Here is a 19,132-nt window from a genome sequence, read left to right as displayed (position 1 = left end):
AACAAGAGACAGAGCCTAAACATATAACCAGGGCTGAAATGGAAAGGTTAAGATGAAGGTATCTACCTCCATGGGGATGGTTGCACTCGATTTTATTAAGAGCTGTTAGAGTAAAGGGGTCTAAATACAAAAGTACATCGCATATTTTATATTTTTTTATATTCATTACAATTTGAAAAGCCGTGTATCTTCACACTTAAGCAATACTTTTTCACGTAAGTAAGATACATTTAACTTTGTCATCATAGTGTGAACCAATGTGAAAAAGTTTGAGAAATTGAATTTATCTACTATTGCCTGGTTTTGGATTCACACATGGTGCGTTGTTACGTCATCTAAACTTATCTTGTTTAACAATTAAAACCAAAACCTAAGGAGTACAGTATATTGGACATTACTCCTTCTGGGTTTTTAGGAAGAATTTTGTAAAGCTGTTGAAACATTCCTGACAAAATTATATATCAACATTAAGGTGAGAACATACTGGATAAAAATAATGTGCAACCACGAAGCTACAGATGATCTGAATAGTGTTACAAAGTGTTTAACAGCTAGTGCTTACTTATTGAATGAATCATGTTTTTTCTACTGCATTCACCAATGCCAAGCCTGTTTTTATTTGATCTCAGACAGGATCTGACCGATCACCACCTAGATTACCTCAATTACATGTTGGACAGTGTCATTTTTAGTAGCAGAGTGAATCATGCACATACAGACACACACACAAGCATGCACAGTGCTGCTGAGTCACGCAGCCACTGTCCGTGCATGTGTCACGAAGCATGCATACGTCCAACTCCGACCAACTCATGACTGCTGGCTTTGTGAGGTGTGTTTCTGTTGCTCACATCCAACAACCAGCATCACATGTTCTGAAAAAGCAAAACATGCGTCCTTTTTTTTACCTTCTGTATTACTTTAAATGTCAAAAACAAGCTGCTACGCTGCAGCATTTAGACACTATTAAATATTTACTCCAATGTCCTAAAAAATGCTCCTGCATTTAGAAGTTTTGAACTGCACTCAGCACTTTGACAATATTATCCTTAACCATCCTGCCTCTGTTCTGACTGCTCTCTGTTCTGGGTTATTTTAGTAACTTTTAAAGAACATAATTTGGCCTTGGATAGCCTCAGCATAATGTTCCCACATAACCCCAGTGTGGTTAAAAACACTAAGCCTTGTTGTAGTGGTCTCTATCGCCCCCTGCTGGGGAAAAGGTGGCCCTTCTATCCTCATTGTTATTCACTCAAGAAAGGGATCCTCATGCAGGAAGCATAAACACTGTGCTTTTCTTCATGCAACTCTTTATAATCTTGGAGTCAGATCTACTGCTGTTTAACTTACCCTCAGACTACCCACTAACCTTCTTCATAAACACAGGACTCGTGTTGTAAGTGCAGACCTGTAAAGTTCCCCCTAATATCGGTGTCCAGTTTACAGTCATACAGAGCGCATTGCATATTCCCTTTCATCTCACCAGTGCCTTAGAGACAGAGACGGGAGCTGGTTTGAGAAGCATAAGGAGGGGCATGAGAATGGAGAAGGAGGAGGAAGAGGAGGGAGGAAGAAGGAGAGAGGGAGGGGAAGCAGCCAGGCTGAATCTCTTGGTTTTTGCCCCAGGGGTGTGTGCTGCTGCTGCTGCTGCTGCTACTGCTGCTACTGCTACTGTTGCTCTCTCTTTGTCTAAAGACTGATTAACAGCAAAAAGGACCAAAGGGGAGTAAACAAATAGTGTGTGCCAAATACAAAAGCACATAGACTTACCGTAAGTGCTACAATGCTGGTAATGCTTCAGAAGGATGTTGGTTGAGTTTCAACAACACAATCTCTCAATGGTGAATTTGGAAAGCCGTATTATGCATAATTAAATTACATCCTTCTGCAAAACGATTGCAAATTTAAAATCTTATCAACATGAGGAAATTATAAAATTATGACAATAAATACATTTTAAGGGTGCGTTACTGCCCTCAAGTGGAAAGGAAAATCGCAAATTAAAAGACTTGTTTCATCAAAGTGATGTTAAACCATTAGTGACTTATTGGACTCATATTCATGTGAGTCATGAATATGACTCAGGAAGTAGACTGGTTCTCCAGAGTTTTGGTGGGAAATATGCAAATAAAACCCAAAACAAAAAGACAAAAGGAATTAAACGACCTCATGAATATCCCAACTGAAGCTAGTAACAAACTCCTGCACCAAGACATGGTGACGTTATTCCACTCTGGTCCTCTTCACAAAACCTTTCCATCTGCCTTTTGTAAACAACGTGGAAAATTTTGGGGGGGATTTTTGCAGATGTATTAAAAACAGAAAACCAAGAAAACACGTTTACATATGCATTTACAGTCTTTGCTTAGTAATTTGTTGATCCACCTTTGGCAGCAATTGCCGACACGCAGAGCTATGGCTGTTCACAGTTTAATATTTATATATACATATGCCTTTATATGTAGGCAGATCTGGAAAAAATGCACATATTTATTCATACAAGCTTGGCTATCTCTACTTTGCAGGAGTTTGCGGTCAAGGTTTTATATATTTACAGATTTACAGATCCAATCTAAACAGGTAGAGGCAATAAGGAAGTAAAAGGACTTTGTTCCAAAAACGCCTGTTATCAGGTGCAGGTCTTATGATGCTGCGGAAGTGTCTCTACCAGGCTGTCGCGGGGAACAGGCACTACATGACATCTGTAAGGTAACCATTCATTAAATATAACCTCTGGAAAACATGATAGATGGCATGATGTTGTTTCTTGAGATTAAGATTGTTAATGTGGCAGTATGTTTTCATAAAATGATGTGAAAATAGACTCAAAATGAAAACTACAGGTGAGAGGCTATGTAAGTAAATTGTCTGGAGACATTCTGACTACTGCAGAGATGTAGTGTGTTGGTGATAAATCATTCATTTTTGCTTGACAAGTGCTTGAATAAAATTGGAGAAGACCTGACCTGCTTTGATTCGACTATGGAACGGGAAAAGGATCTAAGGCGCAGCCAGTCTTTGAAGAGTCTCCCCTCGCAGTCTGACAAGGCGATCTGGACAGATGCAGGACTGCAGGACAGGACGATATCTGTGTCCCAGCTAGTGGCCAGGTATAAAAAAAAATCAACTCTTTTCTGTCTCTGTGATAATGGAACATGCAATGACGTGTTAAAAAAAGGCTTTTAAATTTGATAATGGTGTAGGTATCAAACTACAGTGAAAAAAAGGACATCAAGTCAACCTGCGCCAGAGAATAATGTTGAAGGAAATACAAAGAAACCACTAATGGAGGTAAACCTGTTAATTAGCGATTCTGCACTAAGAAAAATAATGACTTCAGTCATATCCTAACTACTGTTTTTTTTGTAAATATCTTTTTCAGATGACTCCATCTCCCCTGCACAGCAGAGAGAATCATCTGGAGTCCCTTCTGAAGAGAAATGAAGAGCGGGAGAGAGCTCGGGCCACAACCACCCTGACCCGCAGTAAATCAGTGGGTAGCCTCCAAAACAGCACTGGGTCCATAGAGGCCTTGAAGGCTCTTTTTGAGTTGAAGGCAACGGCTAAGCTGAAACCAAAGAGCAGTTTTAGAACTGGAAACGTAGCATTAAGTTACGCTGTGGACGAGCCAGAGATGAATGGAGAGACTGAGGATGTGCAGAGTGCTACAGAGGAGCAGAAAAAACCTGCTGAAAAGAAAACTAAAAAGGAGCCAAAAGATGATTTTCTGACTCAAAAGGTAATTACATAACCCAACTATTTTTTGGTTGTTCTTGTTTTTAACTACCATACAAAATTCAGTTGAATTATGTTAATTCCTCTTGTTTAGGTGTGTGTATGGAGCTGTGTGTGTTACATTTAGGAAGTTTAAAAAACATGCATCTTTCATTTGCAAAAGCTGTCCTTTCTTCACTTTGTTTTCCTTGCACCCACAGATATTTATGTTCATGACGTTACACAAGAGTAGGGGCCACTTTTTAAAAACTATCAGGAAATATAACATATTGACCAATTGATGGTTCCAGTCCCAGAATAAAAACCTTCCATGAAAGGATTGAGCATAACTGAACCTTTGGGATGGATTTTGAGTTATATTTTGCACTGTTGTCTGGCAAGAATTTGCGTCTCTCTTTGCTTGCAGAATTTGCAAGAATAAAGCAATACAAAAATTTAAGCCATAAATGATCCAGTCAAGCTCTTCTGATACTGATAATTGCTTTACTTTGAGTGTCTGACCAAAGAATTTTGAAAACATGTCCTGCAAATTCTTTTGAATCCAACTGAAAAGAAAGTAATAAGTAGAGTAGCACATATTTATCTAACATCGTCATAAAACAAGCATCAAAATGCAGGCTGTTTGTGGAAGCATTTGTAGACTGAAAATATTTGAATTTCCCTGCTTCGATGTAATTGACATATCAGGGATAAAAAATACATTTCCCATTACTTGTTCTGCTGGTCACTGTTCAGAGATGATAAAGAGATTATTGACTGATCTCTAAATGAACTTACTTTTCCTGAATCATTTTCTTAACCTATCCAAATAAAGCTAATTGTGGCACAAGTATAGGTTATTCCAAACAACTAACATAAGCTTTGAAAGTAAAAACAAAAACAGCTTGCAGACACTGCTGCGTAGATGCATTAAAGCTTTTCAGAAAGTGCTCTACTTTCTGCAGTGGCTGGAACTATTTCTTTAGACTTTGAAAAATAATAACACATCCAGTTTATCAGCAGTGCTTTGGTTTTGACACCTCCACAGTTGCACCAGACAGACTGTAAGGCCACTTATTAGCAGTGATGATTTCTTTATTCTCTCTCCAGGTGGTGAATCAGACCCAGACAGAGAGGAACAAAACAATAGCGGGCATTGATTTTGAAAAGCTTGCAGCATCTGAAGCTGGTGAGTTTCTCATAACATCTTTTTATTAGGACTTATCAACGTTTTCTCCATGAAAACTCCAGTTCAGTAAATCCAAAAATCAGTAAAATGTTCCAAGTGTTTTACCCATGAAGGTGCAGCTAAGGTCAAACTTGTACCTCTTCACTAATCAGGTGTAAGATAAAGGAATGAAAGACAGGCTGACAACAAAAGACAAAACTCAGCAATAGCCTACATATGACTGCAATTAAACCATGGACTAGCGGATGCATAATTTACGCAGTCAGGTCAAAATCCAGCTGATAAGAAAGCACTTGGTTTTCACATTGTATGCTCATGCATTGAGAGCGTGTTCCATCTCCATTTAAATCAAAATGCACAGACACTGAAGTATTCTTACAAGTACACTTACATTTAAAACAAAAGAAATTTCTGTGAAGCTGTATGCATCTATGTAGATGTGAGATATCCACACGGTGACTACGCAAAAGCTGTGATTGACTAAACCTTGTGTGGAAAACACGGGGTCACTTCAGAGTGGGACAGAAATAGCTGCCAAGCAACAAGTCCTGAATAAGTATAGGAGGGTGAAACGGTCAGCTGTCTCCAGGACAGATGACCCAGAACGAAGGAGCGACACAGCTAGGCAGACACTTTCTTTCAAAACACAAATCAAAAATATATCTAAAACATTTTATTCAGATAACTAGAACAAATCAGAAGATAGGATCTAAGGAATAAGAATTTCTTCATATTCTGTGAGTATGAAGCATTATTATTATTGAATAGATCTCCATGCATTCCTAAGTCTTTTAATTATCACTTACTTGGAGATTATCCTCCTTTGGTTTTGTTTGTTAGGCCATTTAACTCTGACTCATATATTTGACTTCTGAAGGCAAATGGTTTTTCTGGGTTTTATAGAGGAAAAACAGAGTAGAGAGGACTGAAGACAAGAGCATGCTACACTGCTCCATTTTTTATTTTCCTAAAAGATTTCAAGATCATGTATCATTTCCTTGCAACATGACTCTTATGAGCTAATTTATGCTGGCTTGCCGCCTAAGTCCTCAATATAACCTACATGATTCAACAGGATAAAATGAGAATAAGTACCACAAAAATCTGCTCTCAAACTCAAGGTAGCAACCTGTAATGATTATATAGAAAACATAGCCAGTTTTAAATGGGATCTTTTGAAACATTTTTACCAGCAGGCTCAAAGAGAGACAATTTTTTCTCACAGTTGCTTAAAGGTTTGGGGTTTGGGAGTATTACCTATTTTCCAGTAACATAGTGCCATTTTATATCACAAACAAATAATTATGTTACCTTCAGTTGTTATGAAAATGCTGTATGTACCAAAAACTAAAAAGAACTTTGATTTTGCATCTGATTGGCTTGGAATTCGCCTCTGTGCTTTTAACAACTTCCTAGCCCGATAGTGACAATGCCCCCTTCAGCAAAAAAAATCACAACAACCATTCTTAGGAGAGGTGCACTGAGAAGCAGTTCGTCTGATAACCTCAGCAGATGCACAGTTGCACCAGGTATTTGCTAATTGCTGTTGCTGCTAGTCTGGAGGAACTGAGTTGGGGAGGAGAGTGTGTGATCTGTGTGGCTGAAGCTCAGCGGGGGCCTAGAGCCGAGCTCCATCGTGTCAAGTAGCGCTGTTTAGGTATTTCAGCTTTCCAAGCAGCATTTACCTTTGAATATTTTTGTGCCTCAAAAATACTATGCAAAAAGGCAGATTTTCCGCAAATAATTTGGAGTTACATTAAACAAAAAAGTCTGCAAACAGGTGTATTTGTGAATAAGGAACCTCAAATAGGCAGGGGTCCACTGCAGCATGATATGCATTATTTAGGCTAAAACTATTCATACCACTTGGCAATTTTGATTTAAAATCCTTTTACACTAGACGTTTGTTTCTGATAAGAAATGAGAAGGGTTTCTCTCCAAAGATAATTAAATAATGTAAAGCAGTTCCAAAAAAACATATTTTTTTAGTCTTTTGAGGTTGGAAAGCTTGGAAGGCCTCATTGCTATCACCCTAACAAAGTGAATTCACTATTAGACTGCACTCCTTGTTTAGCTTTTGCTGTGGGGATTCACTCGTGCTTTAACCGTCAGTATGTGTATCAGTGGAGTCAGGTATCTTTCCTGCTCCACCACAAGTATACATTTATAACTCAGCCACATGACAGCTGGTAAATATCAGCTCGGGAAGAACTCTGAGCAGGACCCTAAATTAGTACCTGATAACAAATACAGTGGTGACGTGAACATTAACACAGGAGAATTAAGCATTATGTTAGCGGATGACTGACTGTTTAAAACCCTCTTTACTCAATTGCATCGCTCACCAGGCCTTTTTTTCCCTCATGCAAAGTACAATGCGTGTTAAAATTTCAAGCTTACACATCTAATGTCTCTGCAGATGAAAAGAGGAGGTCAGCTGCTGACTTCAGAGACAGCTCTTTCATCCAAACCACAGAGATACCGTCTGTCTCGGTCAAAGCTATGTCTGCTCTCTATATGTCAAAAGTGGCAAATAAGGAATCACCAGACAGGCCTTCTAAAGTGGAAAAGGTCAGTCTGTTAATTATCTGTTTCTTTTCATCCAGGTCAGACTAAACTAGTTTTAGTCATAGATCTGAATCAACATCAACCTCTGTGTTTAAGTAAGATAGTGTCTTATATCATCCATTCATTTTGCATATCTTCCCTAAAAACATTATTTATGTTACTTATAAATAAACTGCGTAGTTTAGCAGTAGCTGGAGATAGGTACCAACAACCCTCCCGACCCCATTAGGGACAAAGGGTGAACAGAAAATGGATGGGTGGATAAATAAACTGTAACATTTATAAGTAATGTAAATTATATATAAACATAATGTCTGAAGGCTTTGGATATCAAATGTGAAGAAACACAAAACTCTACATTTCACTCCATATTTATGGAAACTGTCATTATAAAAGACATAATGAATGACAAAATAAAAAAAATTATAATAATTTGGCTACCCTGGTGAAGATATATAAAAATCCTTAGTCAAGAAATTGTCATAACTGGGTCAAATCTTTCTGTGAACATATACCAAGGATAATAATTGGAGGCACTTTGCCACCATCTGATTGTCAGGACATTTTTTGAAAAATGTTATGAGTGAGTTTGTTCTGTAGGGATGAATCATAACTATTTCTATAAAAGAAATATCATTGAAGCCCTTATATTTTGCAGTTGATACTATAGTTTTTAAGTTGTCGAGTGTCTGGCAAGTAACCATGACCGACTGTTTTCTTGGGGCACAATGGTCACAAAGTAACGTCTGGCAGTGGAATCACTTGGTTTATCACATACGTGTTGTTTCCTTTCAGGATCAAGCTCAACCACAAGATTTGGGAAAGTGGACCAAGATAACTAAGGTAAAGCAGTCCATCACCAGATGTTTTGTTGTTGTTGTGTGATGATTTGGTTGGTGGAATTGGTTCATTTACATTGTCACAATAACAATTCATTTCCCTACTGACTGCCAACTGACTGCTTGACCTGAGTGATGAAAATTGCACAGTTGCTTTTGAATGAATAAAATAATCTAGAAAGTCAGTCACTCTGCTTATGTTCACTGACCATGCATAACATTAAGATAACTGAGATGAAATTGATTTAGAAAAATATGCAAATATAAGGGTTTCAGTGAATTTAGCCAGGGCCAAATTGTGATGGCAAGACTGGGCGGTCAAAGGTAATTGATGCACATAGGGAGAGAAGACTGTCTATAATCCAATCCAACAAGCATTAATGCTTATTGGAAGGTCTCTGAATACACACTGAATCATAGTGTTTGGAGTGTGGGGCTGCTTGGCTGCAGAACAGTCAGCTTGCCTATTCTGACCCATGTCCAGCGTTGAATCACCAACAAGAACAGAATCAAGGACTAATGAAAGACGACGGCATGGGCTTATCAATAATGCCACTAATCTGGATGTTAATTTTGATTTACCACCTACCTAAGTATGAGTGCAGTACATATACACCCTTTCATGTACACAATGGCTATGGCCACTTTCATCAAGATTCTGCCACAAAGCAAAATTTGTTGAGGAACACAAACATTTGGTTTGGTTGGAGACTTGGCCTCCAAATTCTCCAGATCTCAATCCAGTTAGCATGTGTGATCTGCAAGTTCAAAACATGGAAGCCCATCTTATAATTCATAGGACTTAAAAGAACTGCAGCTAACATGACATAATGTTATTGCTGATCAGCACATATTTCATTCCTTCTGCTGCTTCATTTGTTGCTGCAATGCAAGTTTTCTTCCCCCTGTTGGAGTTTTCCCAATCCGTTGACACCCGGCTTGTTGAATGGTATGCATTCATGCCTGAATCTGGTGATTATACGCAGCTCCCTTTTCATGATGTGTTTGCCTTGACCCTAACCCTTCCACTGGAGCATGGCTTTTATTTAATCGTCATGTTTCTTAAAAAAGATGGATTTTGTAAGACCCATACTTTATTCTTCTAAGATGGATGAAGACTCTGAACAAAGAAAAGATGACTATCCACCACAGCCCCCAGAAGAGCCTGAAAGGGGACTTGAAGACATTGCTGGCGGACATTCTGAACAGTTGATGTCTTCCCAACTTTCCAGAGAAAAGTTATTCCAACAACGACAGAAAAACGAGCTGAGACGGCTCCTGAAGCATACCTGCCCAGAGATAAAGATGCTGGACGATGTTGTGAATGAGGAGTTTGCTGAAGTGTTGAGCTCTAAATCAGAGTCTGGTGGGGAGACCGGATATGAGGGAGAGGTTCTTTCAAGATGCTTGATATTTGAAAACCGTGGCAGCAGCTACAGCACCCCAAAGATCTGTGTAGAAGAGGGAGCTGTGGAAAGACAGGATTATCGGAAAATATCAGCGGTTTTGGAAGGGCTAAAAGATGAGCCTTGCACTAAGAGTTGTGAAGGGATGATGATAAGTGATAAATCTCCTAACTTAACATTAAATTATAATAAAGAAGTAGAGGAACAGATGGCAAAAATAGATGTTAAAGCTACAAGAAAGGTATTTGAGAATAAGTGTTCAAGCACCGTAAAGTCAGATGAGATTCAGGGGAATGTTACTATGGTTTTGAACAAACCACCTGAAATATCTTCTGCTGATAGCATACAAGGCGATAACAAAAGTGGGGATAAGAATTTAGAAGAGCAAAAGCTGTGTGCTAGTGCTGTTGGTAAAAGTACAGAAAATGACATTTCTTGCAGAGAGGCATTTCCCTGTAATGATTTCCCACTTGAGGGAAGTTTCATAAGTTTTACTGAATCAGAAAGAAAAAGAGAAATAATAAAAACAAATGCAGCACTTTTCCAAAATAACCCCTTTATTTCCTCTAACATTGAAAGAGAGAATTTTTTAAGCCATCCATCAAAAACTCAAAATCAAAGCATTGTAGCAAGTGAAGACTATCCGACTGCCAACGTAAAGAACAGAACACATCTGTTTGAATTGATGCCATTTGATAAAATTAGACATCAGAATCAGGATGAAATTGAGACGCTGGTGGAAAATATCAAAGAAACGTTAAATTTCCTCTACCATGTGAAAGCCATTCACTCAGATGGGGCAATTATTGAGGTTAACGAGACAATGATCGCTAAAAAGGCACAGTTCATAATATCAGGCAGGGGACCTGAGATAAAATACGATAAGGTGGCTGAAGGTGGTGCACAAAATTTTATAGTCCAGCTGCTACCGCGGGTAAACCTAAAACCTCAGATAATTTACCTTAAGGAAGATAATAAAGGGTTTATGGAGGCCACAGTGGTGGATGCACTGGCTCACCAGCATAGATTCAGTGCAAACAAAGATGCTGAGTTAAAAACTGCCAATGTAGTACAGTTGGTTGAGGATATCCTCAATCAGGACAACTCCCTGAGAAAAGGGGTAATCATTCAAGAAGATGCCAGAAACGGTGCAAAAGTCATTGTTTATTTCCTCTACAAATACTTTGATGAAGAAGACGTAAAGAGCTACAGCCCTCCAAACAGTGCAGATCATGATGAACCTGAGGCGGAAACAATCCCAGTTTCAAAGAGCATCCAAGACCAATCCAGGTCAGGGTCAATTAGGGCCAATGTCAAATTGTTCAAAACTTGCATCGAAAGGGGTGACCTGGGATATTTAAGATCACTTCATGATGATGAACAAACCATTCACAATACTGAACATAGTCAAAGTGAAGTACCTGTCAGGCTGGATGATGAATCTCATCATCACCATATAAGTAATCCAACTGAAGAGTGTATCCAAGTGGATGTAAAAAGACTAAAAGGCATGTTCTCTGAAGGAACAAGTCCTAGTCGTAGTAAATGTGTCAAATCTTCTGCAGTGACATCTGGAAAAAGTCAATTTCCTATAGAATGCAATACAGGGGCATTCTTGTTTCCACAGTCCAACAACAGTTTTAATGCTTGCTTCGGTAAAGAAGTTCTGGCAAATTCTGGACATCAAAATCAAAACAGAGTTCAACAACCTGAAATGGCAGAAGTCTACACAGAACAACTGTTTGAAATACCCATTGTAACACTGTCAGGAGCAGAAGCAGAATCAGCTCAAGAAATTTCAAGCACAAAAGTGGAATCATGCTTAGAAAAAAGTAATAAATCTCCATTAGTTGAAGGAATTTTCTCAGCACCTGAATCAGACTGGTTACCCAAAAACACAGAAACAGTCAGTGAAGAGGCCAGTTCTAAGAACGAGCACACCTCTGAGACATGCAACAAAATTAATGAAGGATTTAGAGAATTAGCTAAAAATGAAAACGTTAACATTTCTTTGGTTCCTGAACAAATTTCAGAAGCAAAATCTGAACAACAAGAAGAAGTTTGTTGTCAGGGCACAATACAAGCAGCTTTGGATTCCTTGGGGAAGTCTAATATTAATGTGACAAGAGGAGACATCAGGGCAGCTATGATATACAGACAGTCCAACAAATCTTATCAGAAAAACTCACAAAGTTATGTTCAAAAGCACAGTACTACAGACTTTTGCTTTTTGGCTGAGCCTAAATCAAATCAAGAACAACAAAAGCCAGAAACACCCGACCAAGAAGTAACAGTGGCAAATGTGGAGCCTCCACACCCAACAACAGCAAATACTGAGCCTCTACACCTAACTGAAGACCCACTACACCTACACATGACTGCATCAAATGCAGAGCCTTCTCACCCCTCTGAATCACCACTAAACCTAAAAGTGACTCTGATAGATGCAGAACCTCCACACCCAACTAAAGAACCACCAAACGTAGATGTGAATGTAATGAATGCAGAGCCTCCACTCCTGGCTAAAGAACCATTAAACCTAGAAGTGACTGTGAATGTAATGAATGCAGAGCCTCCACACCCAGCTAAAGAACCACTGAAGCAAAAAGTAATTGTGACAAATTTGGAGCCTCTGCACCCAGCTGAAGGACTAATGGACATACAAGTGACTGTGTCAAATGCAGAGCCTCCATGCCCAACTACAGAACCACTCAACCAAGAAGTAACTGTGGCAAATGTGGAGCCTTCACACCCAACTAAAGAACTATTAGACCTAGAAGTGACTTTGTCAGAGGCAGAGCTTCCACACCCAACCAAAGAAACCCTAAACCTAAAAGAGACTGTAGTGAATGCAGAGTATCCACACCCATCTAAAGAACTGCTAAACCAAGAAATGACTGTGGCAAATGTGGAGCCTCCACACCCAACTACAGAACCACCCAAACAAGAGGTAACTGTGGTTAATGTGGAACCTCCACACCCAACTGAACAACTAATGAACACACAAGTGACTGTGTCAAATGCAGAGCCTCCATGTCCAACTAAAATGCTGCTCAATCAAGAAGCCACTGTTGCACATGCAGAGCCTTCACACCCACCTAAAGAACCACTAAACCTAGAAGTGGCTGTGCCAGATGCAGAGCCTCCACACCCACCTGAAGAGCCACTCAACCAAGAAGTAAGTGTGGCAAATGTGGAGACTTCATCACATGCACCAAAAGAGCCACTCAACCATGAAGCAGCAATGGCAAATCTGAAGCCTTTACATCCAACTGAAGATCCAGTAAAGCTGCAAGTAAATGTGGCAAATGCAGAGCATCCATGCCTAACTAAAGGATTACTAAACCAAGAAGTAAATGTGGCAAATGCAGAGCCCCCACATCCAATCAAAACCCATAACAGGCCTTCTCAAGGTGTTGTGTCAACAAAAAGCAAAAGAGTCACTGGCCCCAAACCACCAATTCCACCTAAACCTGAACATTTGAAAGAGAAACAAGAAGTAAGTCAGCCATCTGCTAGCAGGCATCCAGAGGAACACAAAATTAGTACTATGGGAACTGAAGAAATGTTCTGTCAGGTTTCCCAGCCATCAGTAACAACATTGTTTTTAGGTCAAGAAGACACTACCAATAAGTCAGTGGATCATCATGAAAACTACAATTTAGACAAATCTACGAAGATGTTGCAACAAATAAAAGGGAAGTCTGACATACAATGTTTGACTATGCTCTTAGAGAGGAATGAAACAGATATAAGAAAAATAAATGAACAACAAAAGATTGAAACCATAGAAAAGAAAGATACGTCTGAAAGCGCATTCATACATGACATAATATCTGAAACAGATGAAACCCATATAAATTTCCATGAGGCCCGGCAAAAATTCACCGGCAAAGTTGTGTCATCAAAAAAGAAGGCCCCTGTAAAGCCAAAACGAGTAAAACATGTTCAGTCATGTGACAAAACCCAAAAACACTTAACAGGAAAATGCACTACAGATGGCACTGTCCACATTGGAACTGATCCATCATCCAGCAACTGTGAAATAACTGCTGACAGTGCAGATAGGCATTACAAGGACGCAAAGCAAGACATCAAAGTTGAGATGAGGGAAAAGAAAGCAAGAATGGAAACAGATGATGAACGCAGACAGCGACTGTCCATACACATGGATGAGATTGTGAGAGGAAACGTAACTGAGGCAATGGAAATCTTTGAACACTTGAGAAAGCAAGAGCAACTGCAAAGCATTCTGAGTCGTGTAGAAGAAATTGAAAGCGACACGAGTGAGGTTGATGTGACATCTCTCAGGAGAGTATTTGAGAACTTCCCAGACTGGATTGTCAATACAGACAAAACAGGACGAAAGAAGGTCAAAGCAGAAAATAAAGACAAAGTGATGCAGTCGTCAGCAGACAAAAAACATTGCAAGTCCTCAATGGAGCATGTTTATGGAGATCTTGAGCGTGCTAGTGAGGAAATAATAAATCTTAAAGAGCAGACTCTAGCTAGACTTAAGGATATAGAGGACACCATTAAGAAAGCACTTCTTTCTGTTTCTTCACTAAAATCTGACTCAGATATTGCAAATTTATCAAATCTGCTCAAAGAATCCCTGGGGGTTGTGCAAGAATCTCCCCATTCTAGTAATATAAGCAAAACTGATTTAAGCAGAACCAAACCACAGCAATCAGAAGAAAGTTATTTTCCACAAAGAAGCAGCTCTACAGGCACTGCAGCAGCTCCTAGCACAGATCAGTTTTCTACAAAGCAACGGCAAAGCCCTCCATCTTCACCTGCATTCATTTCTATTCAGTCAGCAGCAAGAAAAGCAGATAAAACAGACATTGTGCCACCAGAAACTTTAATCTGTATGAAGTGTCAGTTGAGCCCGAGGCCAGAAGGAAAATTCAGAACCACAAAGACAGTGATGTGCAATAGCCCCACTCAAGGTAAAAAAGTAAAACCCAAGAAAGGAGAAGGACAGCAAACTTCTAACAGCCAACAAAATCGAGAGCTTAGTGTGCTCCAGGTACAAACTGACAGCGAAGGGAACAGCATCAGAGGGACAGCAGTGGAAAACTATGAGAGGACAGATAACTCTGATAACAGGTCTTAGACATCCAAAGCCTCTGCTCTTGTTGCTACTCAGCCAGAAAGCAAAACAAGTCAGGCTGTAATCCAGAGGTTCAGTAGTCAGTAAATCAGGTTAATGATTTGGGTATCTGGACAGATAAGTGTTTGTCTTTCATGTTCTCACAACATGTTCATTTTCTACTAAGTACTTATTTGAGTGCTAAATAGAATGATCTTTTATAAGTTTATTGCTGAAGGTATTTCTTAGGTTTTTAACTGTTGCTACTTCAACATTACGTCATTTTCTTTTTGTTCTACTTTGCATTTGAATTGTAGTACTTTTTACATTTCTATCAGCAACTTTCTAATAAATTCTTTTTGTGAAAATCCTTCTTGAGCTTGAAGTAAACCTAGTCTCATTTTTCTTATCAGTTTCAACCAACTTCTCGAGAGATGTGCTCAGCCTGTCAGAAGCCAGTTTATCAGATGGAAAAAGTCACAGCAGACAAATATATTTTTCACAAAACGTGCTTCTGCTGCAAACAGTGCAAGAAAAAACTAAGGTGGGATATCAAAATATGTTTCACAAGGATTTCTTTCAGTTTTAATCAGGTCTTCTTCCTCTTTTGATTCCATGTTTTACCAACATTAACTGCAGGTAGGCTAAATGTTGTTCATATCCTTGGTAGTTTAAGTTTAATACAATCTTAGGCAACATGTTTCTTCTAACAGGAAATAGGATTGAGATTATGGTGTGGCCAAAGTCCCAACTCTGACAGAGAATCTTTGATGGCAAGGAGATAAATCATCAGTCAAAAAACTGGTCAGCACGTATTATAAGCATTTGATTGGTGTAATGACATTAACAGTTTTCCACTCACCATTGAGTACGGTACAATGATTCTTTGAAATACTATATTCTTCATTAAATATTTACCAAAAAAAAAAATTCTCAATCGACACTTTATTACAGAAGCAGTAAACCTAAATCTGCCAGGGGTATGACATTTTTTCTTCTGAATTGTATACAGATTTAGCAATACAATGATAAATGGGAAACTGATGGAAATAGTATCCAAAAGCAACATATACTTTATACCATGGCAACTACTGCTGTTAGCTTTACCATTGTATAGAAAAAAGGCAAAACCACACAGATATGCCTAAATTCTCTGCTGTTGTTCACATTTAGGCTACAAAGAGCTAATATTATCACTATCTTACAGTAAAACAGAAAAGGAGTCATGTAGATCGTACACAACACAAAGTATAAAAAGTGCTAAAAACTACTTACCATAATTTTATTTGGACAACCTATATGTATGCTGTGTGACGGAAGTTTACAAAACACTCATGAAAACTGACTTAGAAATAGAAATATTTTGGATTTTGCATGATATTAAAACAGACCAAGCTAACTCCATGTTTACATTTAGCAAATACACTGTAAGCAGATTCATCACACTAGCAGCATTAAAGTACTACATACTAGACTAATGTATAGACTAATATTATCCATCTATCCATCCATTTTCTTACACCCTTATCCCATTGGGGTCGGCAGGGGTGCTGGTGCCTATCTCCAGCTGTCAACGGGCAAGAGGTGGGGTACACACTGGACAGGTCATCAGGTCACAGGGAGACTAATAATTTGCTGCTACAAAAAACATAATGCTCAATGCTGAAAGTAACAGGTGTAGGTTCAAAAGAAACTGTAGCTGGCAAAATGTAACATATACAATATAGCAAAAAATATACACAAAACAAATTTTAAAAAATCCTTTAAAGGTAAAAGGTAAAGGTAATTTTACTTATGTAGCACATTTTCAGCAACAAGGCAATACAAAGTGCTTTGACTACTTCATTGGTTGTATCTATTTTAGGCTGTTTAAATCAATCTTCACAATATGTTATACTGCAATGTTTCAAATGTGGGAACTCTGTCCTTTTTAATGTTTTCTCTTCCAGTAAAAGTTTTTAACAACTAAGTATCACAGGCAATTAGATTTGCTACTAACTTGTACTTTTTTTTAGCATGCAAACTTACACACCTTTGAATGGTGAATTCTACTGCATATTTCACTACCAACAACTGTTCAAACGAAAGGGGAATTATGATGAGGGCTTTGGACACTCTCAGCACAAGAACAAATGGCTGTTCAAGAATTCATCCAGCACAGTGAATGATGAATCTGAGGCGTAACTCTGCAATGTGAAAGTGAGTAACAACAAAAGGCAAAAAAAAAAAAGGTCTTAATTGCTTGTGTTAATGAATTCAGTCATTTTTGTTGTTAATCACTGTAATCATCTTTGTAACCGTGCTCTCTTTGTGTTCTCAGCCAATGAGTGACGATGACAGCACAGACAATCCTAATGAAGATGTTTGAGGCAGCTTGTTCAACGGAGTGCAACAGAATTGCACAGGCATATAAACTGCACGATAATTAATGTTAGACAACATATCATAAAATCTGCTAATTATTTTTTTAAATGTCTTGCTTTGTGTTGAGACACATGTAATTGCAATCTGTTATTCATTTTATATTCAGCTTCATTGTGCTTTTCTTAGTTTAAAACTGCAGCAACAAATTACTGTAAGGAAGAGCATAATAGAGAAACCAATTACTGCTTGTAATTACCAGATAATCAACAACATAAAAATATCAGGCGAACTTATGAAGATTTCCAAAGTGACATTGTACTTTTTGCATATTTAATTTCGTTCTGCAAATTTCTGAAGAATGCTCATAAATAAGTAAGCATTGTTTTGTAAAGTGATTATTTTGTACCACTGTAAATCATTATCAACTTTGTGCAGAGAGAAAAAATTAACATAAAATCTAATTTTAATTTCCTTGTGTTTCAGTTCAAAGAGACTTTTATGAACTGTTGCCTCAATGTTTAAGTGCCTCTATTTTGTGCAGTTCTGGGTCTGTTACTTTGCTCCCAGTGCCTTCAGGTTTATTGTTCTTAAAACGCGGCTCAGCTGATATTTTACAAGCTTTCACTTGGTCCAGCCAAGCAGTCTACTGTAGTTTGTTGCGTAGTAGAGGTCTGTGAATTCACAGATCTGTAATCTTAAAAGAAAACATATCCTGACTTTTTGTAACATCCAGATGTTGAAAACAGTTACATAATCTTCAATATGGGCATAAAGAAAACTTACGTTGAGACGTACCAGATACTGTTAATATTGTGCCCAGGTGTTTGCCATCACAGTGAAATCTCTCCCACAAAGGGTTACTCATTTACCGTCAGTACAAGACTTTCCCTTCAAGTAAATGCAAGCTAATACTAAAATACTCTTACTTTGAAGTAAGAAAGAATGCATTGCAGCATAAACAACATGGCGATGTCTGTGTGTCAACATTTTATTAAAATTTATAAAAAATAAACAGCCTACAGTATTAATACTGTACTGTTTTTTTTTTACATATAAAATAAATATTTCCCCAGTGAAGTCTATTGTAACTAATTGTGGATGCCTTTAGAAGAAAAAAATATTCTGCATGTTATATTTTATGTTTATATGGAAACTTTGTGACCTCCCATGATGAAATTTACACATTTATGCACATTGACTACTAAGTGTAGTACTCAGTGTGATTGACAGCAGAAAGAGCCTAGCCTCACCATACTCACCAGCAAAGAGAGTACTTCTTCAAGACATAGGGATGCCTGCACATGAATAAAAGCAAAGTTAAAGTTGTTCAAGACACAAATGAAAGATAGTTATTATTTTTTTACTATTTATTTTGTGCATTCTCCTGTAACGCTGTTCTCGGCAATTGTCCACATAATTCATATCAAAATTACTGTTAGTCAGATTATGACAATATGAAAATGGTGATTTCAAATTAAACAAGAAAATTAGATCAAAATAGATTTAAAGACAAACACTAAATAAAAAAACAAAGAATTAACAGATTAGGATGAAGCGCAAGTCCAGAACTCCTATAATTAGCAATAACATTTGAATTTTCACTAAGGTTTACTCATTATTTTTGTTCGCAGTGTTGTAGTGGATAGACTACAGTGGAGAATATGCAACCCAGAGAAGAGCATTATATGTAAGAGCCCACATGTCTGTATTCAAACTGTTGCTGATTTTACAGCGCTCATTCAAGCTTATAAGTATAACTGCTGCCCTGATGTAACATTTTTTGCCACAGTGTGGCAAAACATGGATGGAATGACGAATATTTTTTGGTTGTTTCATTAGAGTCTGTTAAATATTATTACCAACAGGTGTGCTGTTAATTAAAGGAGAAACCCTGATAGCTCATATCTGACAATATTGTTGCTGGTCTGTTAGTAATTTGACAGGTCATGAAAGCACA

General features: G+C 38.2%; 1 protein-coding gene across 1 annotated transcript; it reads left to right on the top strand.

Moving 5' to 3' along the window:
• The first annotated feature begins 2,632 nt into the window (after positions 1–2,632).
• Positions 2,633–19,037, top strand: LOC116712018 (LIM domain and actin-binding protein 1). The gene is made up of 10 exons (XM_032551681.1): positions 2,633–2,704; positions 2,938–3,110; positions 3,204–3,291; positions 3,383–3,739; positions 4,825–4,903; positions 7,323–7,474; positions 8,267–8,314; positions 15,225–15,355; positions 16,827–17,010; positions 17,132–19,037. The coding sequence occupies exons 1-9, from the start codon at positions 2,645–2,647 to the stop codon at positions 16,993–16,995; spliced, it is 1,257 nt and encodes a 418-aa protein (XP_032407572.1). The 5' UTR covers positions 2,633–2,644; the 3' UTR covers positions 16,996–17,010; positions 17,132–19,037.
• The last annotated feature ends 95 nt before the right edge of the window (positions 19,038–19,132 follow it).

Source organism: Xiphophorus hellerii, chromosome 21 (genome assembly GCF_003331165.1).
Source record: "Xiphophorus hellerii strain 12219 chromosome 21, Xiphophorus_hellerii-4.1, whole genome shotgun sequence".
Classification (NCBI taxonomy): domain Eukaryota; kingdom Metazoa; phylum Chordata; class Actinopteri; order Cyprinodontiformes; family Poeciliidae; genus Xiphophorus; species Xiphophorus hellerii.
This window is presented reverse-complemented; position numbering and strand designations above follow the sequence as displayed.

What these genes read in the sequence shown, in the direction of transcription:
- LOC116712018 (XM_032551681.1), top strand. Translation starts at nt 2,645, where the DNA reads ATGATGCTGCGGAAGTGTCTCTACCAGGCTGTCGCGGGGAACAGGCAC. An exon ending in AGTGGACCAAGATAACTAAG is followed by an intron (nt 8,315 to 15,224) that starts GTAAAGCAGTCC and finishes TTTTCTTATCAG; the next exon opens with TTTCAACCAACTTCTCGAGA. An exon ending in CAGTGCAAGAAAAAACTAAG is followed by an intron (nt 15,356 to 16,826) that starts GTGGGATATCAA and finishes ACTTTTTTTTAG; the next exon opens with CATGCAAACTTACACACCTT.